This window comes from Aquarana catesbeiana, linkage group LG12 (genome assembly GCF_042186555.1).
Source record: "Aquarana catesbeiana isolate 2022-GZ linkage group LG12, ASM4218655v1, whole genome shotgun sequence".
Classification (NCBI taxonomy): Eukaryota; Metazoa; Chordata; class Amphibia; order Anura; family Ranidae; genus Aquarana; species Aquarana catesbeiana.
This window is the reverse complement of record NC_133335.1, coordinates 49,692,050-49,706,101: the sequence shown is the minus strand read 5'-3', so window position 1 is coordinate 49,706,101 and position 14,052 is coordinate 49,692,050. Positions and strand designations below refer to the sequence as shown.

At 44.5% G+C, this 14,052-nt stretch overlaps 1 protein-coding gene across 3 annotated transcripts in view; it reads left to right on the top strand.

The window, feature by feature from the left end:
• LOC141114197 (myosin light chain kinase, smooth muscle-like) overlaps positions 1-14,052 on the top strand; it is a 141,440-nt gene that overhangs the window by 76,019 nt on the left and 51,369 nt on the right. For all 3 annotated transcript variants that reach the window (XM_073607738.1, XM_073607737.1, XM_073607736.1), the window contains exons 8-9: positions 595-748; positions 8,052-8,357. In XM_073607738.1, the coding sequence (XP_073463839.1) occupies positions 595-748; positions 8,052-8,357 (460 nt within the window). The remainder of the gene's footprint in view (positions 1-594; positions 749-8,051; positions 8,358-14,052) is intronic.

Below are 14,052 nucleotides of genomic sequence, written 5' to 3'. Positions count from 1 at the left end.
AACTAGTCCTAAAATTTTAAGATAATCTCTCTCCTCTCCTCTCCTCTCCTCTCCTCTCCTCTCCTCTCCTCTCCTCTCCTCTCCTCTCCTCTCCTCTCCTCTCCTCTCCTCTCCTCTCCTCTCCTCTCCTCTCCTCTCCTCTCCTCTCCTCTCCTCTCCTCTCCTCTCCTCTCCTCTCCTCTCCTCTCCTCTCCTCTCCTCTCCTCTCCTTTTTGTAACCTAAGAAATTTTTAGGTTTTGTTAAAGTTTGTCCACACCGTAAAGATCTGAGCTGCTAAAAAACCCACACCTAAATCTCCCTAACCTAGCCTTACCATGGTAATGTAAAGCAGCATAGAGATGCACAGGACAAGAGGTGGCTCCTAATTGTGACACTTAAGAAAAACTTTTTTTTTTTTTTTTTTGCAAAGGGACTTTACCTCACTGAAGAGCCATATGATCGTTTCTACCTTCCGTTACGACTTTCACAACATGTACTGTAAATGACAATTACAGGACTGAATTGGGGCATAGCCGTACAATGATATATTGTATTATATAGTGTCATGTACTTACACATTCAGATTCTTTCTCACTGTGCTTTTTGTTTTGCAGATTATTGATGGTTCTCGAATATCCATACATACAACAGATCGAGACAGCTTCTTACTGATTCGAGAAGTGTGTGAGAACGACAGAGGAAATTACACCCTCTGTGTACAAGATCAGACTGGCAGTACACAGCATCAAACCACATTGACTGTTGTCGGTAAGTCTGCTGGCCAGTTCTGTATTGGCTGTGCATCTGTTTTTTTTTCTAAATGTGGGCAAAGCTTGGCATCAGCCTTGGAAATATTGGGTCCCTTGCATATAATTCCAGTGACTCTGTCTGCAGAGAAATAGGAACAATGCAACTGATGACTTCTTAAAATTAGATGGTATCCTCCAGTTTTGGATTGTTGACCAAGAATGCAAACTTGAGTTCTGATCGTACTGGCTGCATACTTGCTGGGTAGTGGAGTGGAGGAGTTTAACTGATGGGTATAATTGAACAAACAATGGGCGCAAAGGCCTAGTGCATTACCATCACAATTCGTTGTGCCTGCTCACAAAAGCCAAGGAATGAAAGCGTAGTAAAGATTTTGCTCTGAAGAGGACATCTGGAAATGTGTTAGAGGTAGTCCGAGTCATGTGATAACCCTGTGACTTCCGTCGTTTGGATCACTATTTTGGGTTTTGGTTACCCTTAATAAATTGGATTACACTAGGGTAGGTTGTGCTCTTTTCCTTGTGTTTCAGATGCTCTTCCCTTTTCCCGGTGGGTGTATTGGAGAGCAGAAGCGCCATTACTATTGTCTGATCCTATTATGAGTGACTTTTTTTTTACCTACAAGCAGTGGGAGTATATGAAAATCTGCGCTTTTTTTTTTTTTTTCATCTGGACTCTGGGTTTTGTACTACGCTTTCATTCCTTGGCTTTTGTGAGGATGCACTCGTTTTATTTAAAAGATTATGACCGTAATGCTCTAAGCCTTGGCGCCCTTTGTTTGTTATGTTTTTAAGATCCCCGATCTCATGAGGGCAGCATAGGTGGAGTATTTCTGCTCTAATATTTGATGGTTTATACTAGGGATGCATCGATTCCACTTCTTTAGCAACTAATACAAATACCGATTTACTTTTTTTTTTTTTTACTTGCCGATACCAATTACCGATACCTATTAACAGCATTTAGGGAGATCAAGATGAGGGGGGGGGGGGTCTCCATCATTTATCATCTATATCAGTATGCTGTGTAATATTACCATCTGGATGAGACCAAGTGATGAAGAAACAAAGCACTCCCAACACACCTAGTATCGGTATCGTTGCAACTCTAGTTTTATACTTTTATAACCTGGTCGGCTTCTCGAGCATCCCTGACACTATGGTGTATAAGTGTTGGCTCTGTTTTTTAAGTTAAAGAGGAGTTCCACCCAAAAGTGGAACTTCTGCTTATCTGTCGTCGCCGTTCTCCCCCCAGTGCCCCATTTGACACCTTTCGGAGGGAGTGGGTAACCTGTCACCACTTTCGTCAGACCTCTCTGCAGCAAGATATGTCAGAAGTTCGGTTCCCTCCTCCTCCCCCTCCCTCTTCCCTCCTCCTCCCCCTCCCTCTTCCCTCCTCCTCCCCCTCCCTCTTCCCTCCTCCTCCCCCTCCCTCTTCCCTCCTTCCTCCTCCTCCCTCTTCCCTCCTTCCTCCTCCTCCTCCCTCTTCCCTCCTTCCTCCTCCTCCCTCTTCCCTCCTTCCTCCTCCTCCTCCTCCTCCTCCTCCTCCTCCCTCTTCCCTCTTCCCTCCTTCCTCCTCCCTCTTCCCTCCTTCCTCCTCCTCCCTCTTCCCTCCTTCCTCCTCCTCCTCCTCCTCCTCTCTCTTCCCTCCTTCCTCCTCCTCCTCCTCCTCCTCCTCCTCCTCCTCCTCCTCCTCCTCCTCCTCCTCCTCCTCCTCCTCCTCCTCCTCCTCTCTCTTCCCTCCTCCTCCTCTCTCTTCCCTCCTCCTCCTCTCTCTTCCCTCCTCCTCCTCCTCCTCCTCCTCCTCCTCCTCCTCCTCCTCCTCCTCCTCCTCCTCCTCCTCCTCCTCCTCCTCCTCCTCCTCCTCCTCCTCCTCCTCCTCCTCCTCCTCCTCCCCCCTCTTCCCTCTTCCCTCTTCCCTCCTTCCTCCTTCCTCCTTCCTCCTCCCTCCTTCCTCCTCCCTCCTTCCTCCTCCCTCTTCCCTCCTCCCTCTTCCTTCCTCCCTCTTCCCTCTTCCCTCCTTCCTCCCTCCTCCCTCTTCCCTCTTCCCTCCTCCTCCTCCCTCTTCCCTCTTCCCTCTTTCCCCCTCCTCCCTCCTCCCTCCTCCCTCCTCCCTCCTCCAAATCCTTTCATAAAACCAATTGTAGTTCCTCCTTAATTAAACTTTTTTTTTTTTTTCCCCTAAAACTTCATTCTCACCAGGGTAATAACTCCAAAACAAGATATAGCAACTTTACAAGAAAACATTGATTAAAATACAGGGGTGAGCAACTACATGGCAAATGAGGTTTAATACTGAAAGATGCAAAGTAATGAACTTCGTGGGCTAACTTAAATTCTTTTAAAGACTGAATATCCAAATCCTTTCATAACTGACAGTCACCAGCTTTCTGCAGCCTGAAAACCAAGAGTTGAGTGATCAACTGTGCTTGATCACTCAGTTCTCAGGGGTTAGAGCTGGAAGGGGACAAATGAAGCATCAAACTAATGCTGCATCCACCTAGGAGTATAACTATTATTATTATTATTATTACTATTTTTTTTTTTTTTTTTTTTTTTTTTTACGAACTTCTCTTTTGGCCTGGGTAAAAGGGGTTCTTTACCGATAAGAGTGGTAAGGATGTAGAACTCTCCACAGTTGGTGTTAGGAGTGTTGCTTTTTTTATTTTTTTATTAAAAAAAGAATTCTATATGGGCTACTAAACCATTAGGGGGTGTCCTGCAGCACCCTATTGGATGTTGAGGCCACTTGTGACTTTGAGGCCAAGTATTGAGTTGCAGAGGAGTGAGCCAGCCACTGACTTCTTTGGGAAAAGTTAATATTCTCATGTTGGTGTTGATCCCAAATTTAAAGCTTTGACGAGGGTGAGAGATCTGTGCAATGCACCTGACCGTTCCTGCTTTGCATTTAGGCGAACGTTCTACTGAATGTTTTGAAATGAAAGGTTTACTTTTTGGGTAAGGCACCTTTTTAGGCCTCAAAGCTGAAGCAGGCCAAAGTTCTGTATGTTTGTGTTTTATTTTTTAGTCGCATGGATTACAATGAATACATTTAGACCACGATGTTACCGCATCATTATTTGTTTACTGGTCTGTTGTAACATGAAGCACAGAAGGTAAAGCCAATATAATCTAATACAGGGTGTGGAGTTATTTTTTTCGTTATGTAAAACCAACCATTGCATCTGACTGACTTACTGAAGCTGGTGCTGAATGACATCATTGTGTTCATGTGCAAGGATCTCGTGACGATCAGTGCTTTGATATATGTAGGTTGCTATGAACCGATCATAATTCAACACCACCTCTATCCCCCGGGTTGTTGAGATCTTTGTGCTGTACTTACTATGCAACTGTAATAAAGAGTCTGTTTGGTATGTGGTTAACGTGAATCACTTCATCCATTAATAGCCATTCAAAGTTGAACTTATTCTTTTCAGCCATCTGTCCTGACATCCCTGCCAAATAGCATAGTGACCTCCAGTGTAGCTTGGTCCTATACTCATCGTCTCTTAATTGGACAGTGAAGGTCAGCAGAACACTGATAAGGTCACTAGTAACCTCTCGTGACACTTGTAGCCCCCCCCCCCCCCCACCCCACCCTAAACGGGGGCTACTATGCCAATTTTTAGTTTTTGGCTTGGCTGTAGTTAGCTCAGACTGTATAGTTTTTCACCTGGTTTTTCCCTAAGCTTAAGTTGGCTTGTGATTTCTCACTGTCCCCAGTAGATGTTACTGGTTAATAGTATAAGATTTCCCAAACAAAACTACTAGGTTATGAATATTTATATTTCCTTCAGACAATCCAGTAGGAGCTTTATGCCGCTGGTGCATGCTGGGGTAGGATCTAAATGTTTAACACAGGCCATGTGCTTTCTCTCTTCTCCTGGGCTGAGGCCTAGGGAGGTGCTGCTGGATGGAGCTTCGTTAGGCCCAGTAGCCTGTTTTGTGCTGAAGTGGTCCTGAAACTGTCCTCCTTGGTCTCGAGGAAGCTGTGCCAAGGAGAAGACCCAGAGGAGGCCTCTTGCTGGAGAGAGTCAGGAAGAAGCCTGACCTCTCAAAAGGGCCCAGTGACTCCCTTTGAGGACGCACTCAAACTTGAACGTGTTGCCAGGTCAGTGTAAAGGTTATTGTACTGTGAAGCTGGGCATTGATTTGGAGAATCTGTAAGTGATCTGCTATGGTATCTGGGGACCCCTAACCCTCACCTCAAACGTTCTGCATTAAAAAAAAAAAAGACAAAAGTGACTGACATCCAATGTCCTCTCTCGGTCCCCCCCCATTTTTGCCATGGACGCAGACAAGGGATGAAACACTAGAGCTGCCTTTGCCTCCTAGAGGTGCTATCCTGCTTTTGGGGTGTCAGAGGTGTGCCACATAATCATGCTCAGTGTTGAGCTGATGGTCCTTGCAAGAAACGGTCATTGTAGAATGTATGATCTGAACCAAAATTGTATACGCCCAGGATCATTTTAAAAGTTGCAGTCCAAATGCTGGGAGTTTAACATTTTTATGTAAATGTTATTACTGGAGAAAAAAGGGGTCTGGCATTGCTGACCACTTTTTTAAAAATGTTAAACCATTGTGGGTCAGCTTAACTATTGGACAACAACATCGCTGACCTAAAGAAAGTAGATTAGAGAAAAGCCTTTTATCTGCATTCTTGTTGCCTAGCGGAGACTCATATTGAAGTCCTACATGTTCCAGTCCCAAGTCTCCTATCTTCTAATGTGTGCAGGAGGTGGGGTCCTTAAGGTGTCCACATTACTGCCTCTGTGATGTGGAAACATTCTATTGGTGGTATAGAGGTGGGGGTCTTCTTAGGATCCATAAGTGGATGACAGCCAAAGGTAACCGGTGTGGACTTGCTGGTGCAGGAACAACTGCAGCTCTGGATAAATGACTCCCTACATGCAGAAACAAAGCCAGAACCAGCGAGGGACAGTGGACTTGGGTGAGTATAAGAGAAGGTAAGAGAAAAATAAAAGCACTAGATGGGTGGTAGGGGAATTCTTTTTTTGCATGGAGATGGGATTTAACTAAATATTTGCGTAAGAATTATTAGTAGGGATGCACCAATACAGTGTGGTGTGGGTTTTTTTTTTTTTAATTATTTATTTTATGTACCGTATACTACCGATACTTCCAGTCATGTACTTGCCAATACCGAGTAACGATACTTTGCAGTGTGATTTACGTCAGTCCAAAAAAAAAATGGCGCAAATCACATGTGTTTTGAACAGTTATGTGGAGCCATTCCTGTCCGAATCGCATGCAATTCCCCCACTGCTCGTGTGTGTGTGTGTGTCTGTCTGTCTGTGTGTTTATAGAGAGAGGGGAAAAAAGCCATCTAGTAGGCAGTTTAATAAAAAAAAAAAAAAAAGTTACAACTCGCAGTAGATATATGGCCTCATGCAAAATAATCTACATGGGTGTCTCAGGGCCACTGGAGGTGCTCACAGGGCTGGGGAAGTTCCGGGACCCCGTGGGTATAGGACGGAAGTGATGTCAGCTTGGGGGCGGACCGGCTATACATCTCCTAGCCCTGTAGGCACCTCCAGTGGCTGTGATTTGCGATCATCGATGCATCGGGACACCTAATGTAGATTATTTTGCATGTGGCCAGATATGTACTGTACTGTGAGTTCTAGTTTTTTTTTTTTTTTTAACTGCCCACTAGATGGCACTTTTTTTCCTTTCTATACACACAAGCAGTGGGGGAAATCACATGCATTTCAAACAGAAATCGCACTGTATGCCTGTTCAAATTGCATGCGTTGCTATGCAGTGCAATATGTGCCCATTCATTTTCTATTGACACAAATTGCACTGCAACGTTTCAGTATCGGGAACATTTGCACAAGTACGGATAGCTGCACAAATGCTTGGTATCGGCACTGATATCATTATCTGTGCATCCCTAATTAGTACAAATGTTTTTATATAGTGCCAACAGTTTGTGCAACGCTTTACAATATACAGGAAAACTGTACAATTCCAATACAGGTCAATAAAGAAGGAATAGGAGGGCCCTGCTCATGGAGTTTATAATTTAAAGGGAGGTGCTACAAGTGTTAATGGCTGCAGGGGATGATCTGATGGAGGTGGCTGAAGTACAGTTTTCTAGGTGGAGGTGGGATAGGCTTCTGGTGTATTGTATTATAAACACTATATTGCCAAAAGTATTGTGACACCTGTCTTTACAGGCACATCAACTTTAATGGCATCCCGGGTTTTAGTCCATAGAGTTCAATACTGAGTCAGCACATTCTTGCTTTGTGCACTGGTCCAAATCATTTGGTGGAGGGGGGATTATGGTGTGGGGCTCGACTTGGCCCCTTAGTTCCAGTGAAGGGAAAGTCGTCGGCATACCAAGACATTTTGGACAATTTCATGCTCCCAACTTTGTGGGAAGAGTTTGGGGATGGCCTGTTCCTGTTCCAACATGACAAAGTAAGGTTCATAAAGACGTGGAGAAACTTGACTGGCCTGCACAGCGTTCTGAACTCAACCCCATAGAACACCTTTGGGATGAATTGAAGCGGAGACTGTGAGCCAGGCCTTCTCGTCCAACATCAGTGCCTGATCTCACAAATGTGCTTCTGGAAGAATGGTCAAACATTCCCATAGACACACTCCTAAACCTTGTGGACAGCCTTCCCAGAAGAGTTGAAGCTGTTTATAGCTGCAGAGGGTGGGCCAACTCAATATTGAACCCTACAGACTTGGATGCCATTAAAGTTCATGTGCATGTAAAGGCAGGCGTCCCAATACTAATACTTTTGGTAAAACTGTATGTGTGTGTGTATATGTATAAATATGCCAAGTGGCTGTCCTTGCTGCATTGTGATCACAGGAGGTTGACCACTCGGCATGGGGCACCTTTTTTTTTTTTTTCCTTCTTTTCAATGAATGCAAAGCATTCTCTGATTGGAAAAAAGTAGAGGGCATGCCCCACCTCATCCAAACAGAAAACAGTTTGTGTAGATATAAAGCATTATCTGAATGGCATTAGTGCCGAGCCAGTGACCACCTGTGTTCACAATGCAGCAGGACAGCTGCTCAGCACAGGACCCAGAAGCTAGTAGAGATCATTGGAGTAACTGTGTTTACTACAATGATATCCAGCTTCTAGAGGGTTCCTACAGGTATGGTATGTGCAACAAATGCAATGCCTGGAATGTTTTCGAAGATTAAAAAAAAAGCAGGTATTGGTGTATCTCTCCTCCTCTCCCCCCAAAGTTCCTGTAATTTTCATTTGCAGATGTTTGAATCTAAAAACCTGCTATCCTTTCTCTTAACAGATCGCCCCTCTCCTCCATCAGGAAAGCCCCTTATCTCAGCCCTGCTGCCCTCATCGCTCACCCTCTCCTGGTCAGGTCCATGTTATGATGGTGGCAGTGCTATTCTGAGCTACAGAGTTGAAGTAAAACAAGTTGGACAGGACATTTGGAGACCGCTAACAGATGCCTGCATCAACACATCGTGTCAAGTAAGTTCAGGTTTGGTGCCGGGTGAGCAGTATCAGTTTCGAATACGGGCCTATAACACCTACGGAGAGAGCGAGCCTGGAGACGAGTCTGAAGTCATTACTATGTCATCCTCTGCAGGTAAGGGAAGACGTCTCTCTGGGTGCTTCAAGAACTAAGCTAAACACTATTTTTGAATCTAAACTAGCCACACATTGTAATTGTATTTTGATATCAGAAGAATACATGGAAAGTTACTGCAACAGAAGTGCTTGTATTTGGCGATTTCAAAAGCTCCTTGCTTCTAAATGTCAGAAAAGGGAGGACTTAACAAGGCAATGGTCATGAATTGGTGGGGTATGCCAAATATTGTTGATTTGGTATACAAGACTGCAAGAGCATGTTCTCCCCAATTGAGGTGTGATGGGGAGGGCGGGATCATTAGCTTTTTTTTTTAGGAGGGAAAAAGAATGGGTTGAGGATGTATTTCAAATGTTAGAGTGAGCATAAATGGCTTAAAGCGGGGGTCCACCTATCTATCGTGTGTTTTTTTTTTTTTTTTTTTTTTTTTTTTTTTTTTTTTTAGTTCACAAACTTTTCTTCTCAGTATTACATACTCACATATTGTGTGTAATATGTCCGCCTGTGTCGGATTTCGTCGGAAAGAATAACTTATATTATTCACTGCAGGCGGTTTCCATCTTCATTGTGGGCATTTGAAGCCCACAAGCATTTATTTCCTGGATGTGGTGAATGCTGTGCTCCCAGCATTCACCGCTCGTTCCCGCACATGCTCAGTGGCATCCTGGGAAGCCTGAGACTAGCTCCCAGGAGTCTGGGAGAGGCTAGAAACACGCCTACTCCCACGGGAGGAGAATCGGGAAGTGCAAAGAAGAATAGAAAAATAAAAGGTAATTACGGCGATTTCAATTTTTTTAAACGGCATGTCAGCATCTAGGCAAGGAAGAGAATACATACAGATATTGTTCAAAATTTGGGTGGAACCCCGCTTTAAGGCATGGAAAGCATCAGTCTCTGTGGGCCATCCACAAGGTCCATGTGGAGCAAGTCTTCTCTGGATGACTTCATTGAGGATCTGCATCCATTCTATGTTGTTCAACAAAGAGGTTGATTTTCCAATGCTGGGAAATGGTGACTCAAGCCACTAAGACAGTGTCTCAAGATATCTTTCTGATTTTTGAATAGAGATCCTGGAATTATCAACAGCAAAGCCACCTGGGGGGAGGCAGAAATATATCTGAAAAACACATGTAGCGGTATGTTTAACACTTGGTTACTTAGCAATCCGCCAATCACCCTGCTGCCAGACTCCCATCCATCAGTTAAGACAATGAGCAGTCATTTGCACTGTTTTGTTATGTTTATTGCAGGACACAACTTGGATGGGAGAAGGGACGATATGAGATGCCCATAGCATTTAGTATATTGTAAGACGTTATTCCTGCCGGAACCAGGGGACACATGCGTGCTTTGTAATCTATTCAGATACCCTCAATCTAACGGCATGTTGGTGTGTGGCCCCTGGCATTTAGCCAGCTGCTGAACCCATGGTTCTGGTCTTTTTTTACCATCTTTGGCCACTTTAGCGCATGGGTCCCTCATAACAGCAAACAGCTATCCCGGCAGTTTTTGGTTTCTCCCCCGTGTTTAGGAGATATAGGCATTGTACGCTGCACATGACCAGCATCCCCTGAGGAAGCCCGTCCTATGGGCGAAACATGTTGGGAAATCCATCATTGCTGTATTGTTGTAATTATCTACTATTGTACTAGTTAATACTGTATCTCCTTTTTCCCTTTTCCTCTTCTTTTAATGTATGAATTCTTATTTTGTTTATCAAAATAAATGAATTTTTTATCATTTGCACCTCTAAAGTCCCATTTCTTTGCTTTTTGTTACTACCTGATCCTGCTGGTGGCCACAGCCGCATCCTGACCATCCACCTTGTGGACCTACAGAGCAGTGATTTGTATAATGTAGCCATGCTTTTGTTTTCACATCTAAAAAAAATAGTTGCCAATTTTGTCTTTTTTATAAAAACTGTGCCCATACTATTGGACCTAGTCTGGCGCTCCCTGCTGTTCTTTATTACCTCGTTCTTCTGAGCATCTCCAGCAAGAGTCTGGGGTTGATGGGTAAATACGGCTTAGCTCAAAGAGTCTGCAACCAGAGAGAGATGATTGTGGTGGTGTTCCTGAAAATAGGAAGACAGACATTTTATGCATGCGTACAAAACCTTTCTTTCAGTCTTCAAGAGAAGAGCTTTTCTGGGTAATAATCCCATTAAGATGTGAAGAGAGGTCTTGTCCCTCATCATGTGGTACAGCTGTGATACCACTCAATTTCCTTTTAGGCCCTTTTCCACACATGCAGACCATTTGTTTCATCAGTTCAGTCGTTTTTTTCAAAGAAAAAACAGATTCAGTTTACATCAGGTGTGTGTGTGTGGTGTGTGTTTTTTTTTTTTTTTTTTTTTTTTTTTTTTTTTTTTTTTTTCTCTTCATCCATTTTTTCCACTAGCTGAAGTCCTTAACCACTGGAGTCCCGGAGCCATGTTTTCCACTTTCTTTTCATTTTCTTTTTAAATGATGAAAAAATAATTAGGCCTGATGATTACTTAAAACCTCTAAACATTACATCATTTCTGAAAGCAGACACCCTGAAGAATAAAATGGTGGTAGTTCCAATTGTTTGTCATATGGTATTTAACTTCAGGGCACACAATAACTTGTGATACAATATAAAAGAGGTTGCACCGAGTAAATGCCCAACCATACAGGGCCTCATCCCGCCTGGCCCAGATGTTTCCGGCGGCTGATGATCTCTGCTGGAGGGGGTGCAAACAGCGGGGCACACTTCTTCACCTATGGTGGACATGTCCCGTGATTAGGGAGGCAATCAAGTCATGGATCCTGAAAACGACCCTCTGCCCCATAGATTCCTCTCCCTTTACATTTCCTTTTCCACAGGGCCCCTTCATCGGCTAAAGTATTTACGGGGAGTGTCACTCCACACTTACTAAACGCAGCCAAATGCCTGATCCCCAGATTCTGGAAACCATCAATGTGTCCCATGTTGCTGTACTGGAAAAGGGAGGTAGATGCTATTCTGGAGGTGGAAGGGGGCAGGGTGGATACATATGGTCATGGACCAAGAAGACAAGTTTTTAAGACACTGGGTCAGGTTCGCTGTATTAATTCCTTGGAGATTCCTACTAACTGTAGCAGCTTCCTGGACCTCTAGAGGCCTGATGGTAACCGCCAGAGTCAGGGAGAGCTGACATCCATCTTCGTAGAGTGGGTTACCTTTCATGGTGGGTGTAATGCAGGATGAAAGAATGGGTGCCAGTCACTTTTTAAATGCAAATAAAGAGCTTTATTGTCTTTTAACAATAACTGTGGGAGAGAGGGTTAGGGCCAGGACACCCTTAGATAGATGCAATGACAATTGGCAGACTCTGAGACACAATAGGCAGACAGCTATACAGTTCAAAGCCTCCAGCTGGATGCAACTTCTGTATTGACAGGACTGCTGCCTCCTATAGCAGCTAAGCTTTTAAGTTTCCAAAGACCTTCACACACACAACTTGGCAACAGAGTATGGTTCTTCTCTTATCTCAGTTTCCCACTGTAGGTCTTCAATCATTGAGCTCCCAGTCTCTCACTAGACTTCCAGATCCCAGCCGCCCGCTGGATCCCCTGAGCTCTTCTACAGCTAACTTGCTGTATACTTCTCAAGCATCACCCCCCCTAACCCGCTGGGTCCCTGGCTTGGCACTTGCCGAAGCTTTCCCACTTCACCGTACCCGACTGGTGAGATAACTGGGTACTTCTTCAGACTTGCTCACAGTAGTCTCTGGTAATAAGGTGGATGGTCCCTTAGTGGCGACTGCTTCCCCTTTACCTCCGAACTACAACTGGTTCCCCGTGCAACGGAAACTCAGTAACTCTGTTGGACTCCAGTCCTGCAGTCCCAACCCTAAGCTGCTTCTCCTGCTTCTGGATAGGCCGCAGGCAGCCTAGCAGCCAGGTGTCCCCAGGTTAGGCTGCAGGCTTCTGGCCTAGCAACCTGGAAAGACATAAAACACGTCCACCTAGACAGCTGTCCAGGTGGCACAGAACACAGATCACCTGACTCCACCCAAATAAATAGGCTCTCCCAGCAGGCCAAGGGACTAAAGAAACTCCTGCCAATTGGCTGAGACATCCCATCCATTCATAATCTGACCTTGTCGATCTAATGTCACCAGCAACAGTGCCACCCAGTGACTGAGGAGAAAAGGTGCAGCAACCCTCTACATTACCTCAAACATGTGCCGCCCCCCCCCACTACCCTCTTCTTCTTTCACTATACTGTTGCTTCACTTAAGCCACATCTGATCACTGTATGCATGCTGTACGTTATGGGCCAAATCGGGTGTGTCTGTGGTGGAGACACCTATCGTACTTTGGTTTACCCTCACCTAATCGCCCACTCCCGTGCTGATGATGGTGTGGAGATGGATGGACAACTTGGATTCCTTTTTTAGTGTATGATGCATACCTGCCCCATACATGTGTAGTGTAGTATACGTTTTGCATTTGGTGGTGTTAGTTATGTAAATCAGATGTGGAATTTATGTTTCTACTTATTTGTGTTTTCCGTTGCACGTACTGCACGTTGTATTTCTTGTAAACTTAATAAACATTCATTATGGGAAAGAAAAATAAGTCAAACATTAAGTTCTGGTTTTTGGTTCCATAGACTTCAATAGATTGAAAAACACAAAATGCACCTGGAATATGTGAACTGCAACATAGGTGTGAATTGAGCCTAAAATTGCATGCACCAATTCAATACCCTTTTTTTTTTTTTTTTTTTCCAAAGCTTTAAAAGCCCCTACAGTTCATCAGTTTAGCGTTACCCATGATCTCTGCTGCTAAAATGATTGATCTCAGGCTGGTCATACACTGTTCAAATCTCAAGGCTATTGCTTACCAAGTTGATCAACTTTCCTTACCAAGTTGATCGCTCAGTTTGGGTAAAACCAGCCTGCCAAATTCCTGTGCGATCACGGTCTCTTGGCAGGGATGGCTTCCCTCATACCACCCCCCCTGCCGCGAGAAGACCACGGCTCGGCAGGGGGGATTCCCGCATCATGTTGGTGGAAACAAGCGAATTTCTTTCCTGCAACCGTGGCTGGCGTGAGCAGTGATATGTAACACAATTAGTTTTTTACGTAGGCGCCCATTGCATGAATTTTTGTATGTGTGCCTGCATATGTGGGGACCTTCTTCTCCTTCTCCTTCTCCTTCTCCTTCTCCTTCTCCTTCTCCTCCTTCTCCTTCTCCTTCTCCTTCTCCTTCTCCTTCTCCTTCTCCTTCTCCTTCTCCTTCTCCTTCTCCTTCTCCTTCTCCTTCTCCTTCTCCTTCTCCTTCTCCTTCTCCTTCTCCTTCTTCCCCTCTTTCCAGGCAGACTAACTATGTAACATTTCTGTTGTCAGCGGGGGATGCCCCGCTGACAGCAAAGATAAGTCATTGGCTGGTACGGATGGGCTTTATGTTCGGGTCGAATATTGGCTGTTCGCCGAACAGTGAACAATTTGGGGTGTTCGCGGCAAATTCGAAAGCCGCGAAACACCCTTTAAAAGTCAATGGGAGAAATCAGAAGTGCTAATTTTAAAGGCTTATATGCATGGTATTGTCATAAAAAGTGTTTGGGGTCCTGGGTCCTGCCCCAGGGGACATGTATCAATGCAAAAAAAAGTTTGAAAAACTGCCGTTTTTTTTTTGGGAGCAGTGATTTTAATAATGCTTAAAGTGAAACAATAAAAGTG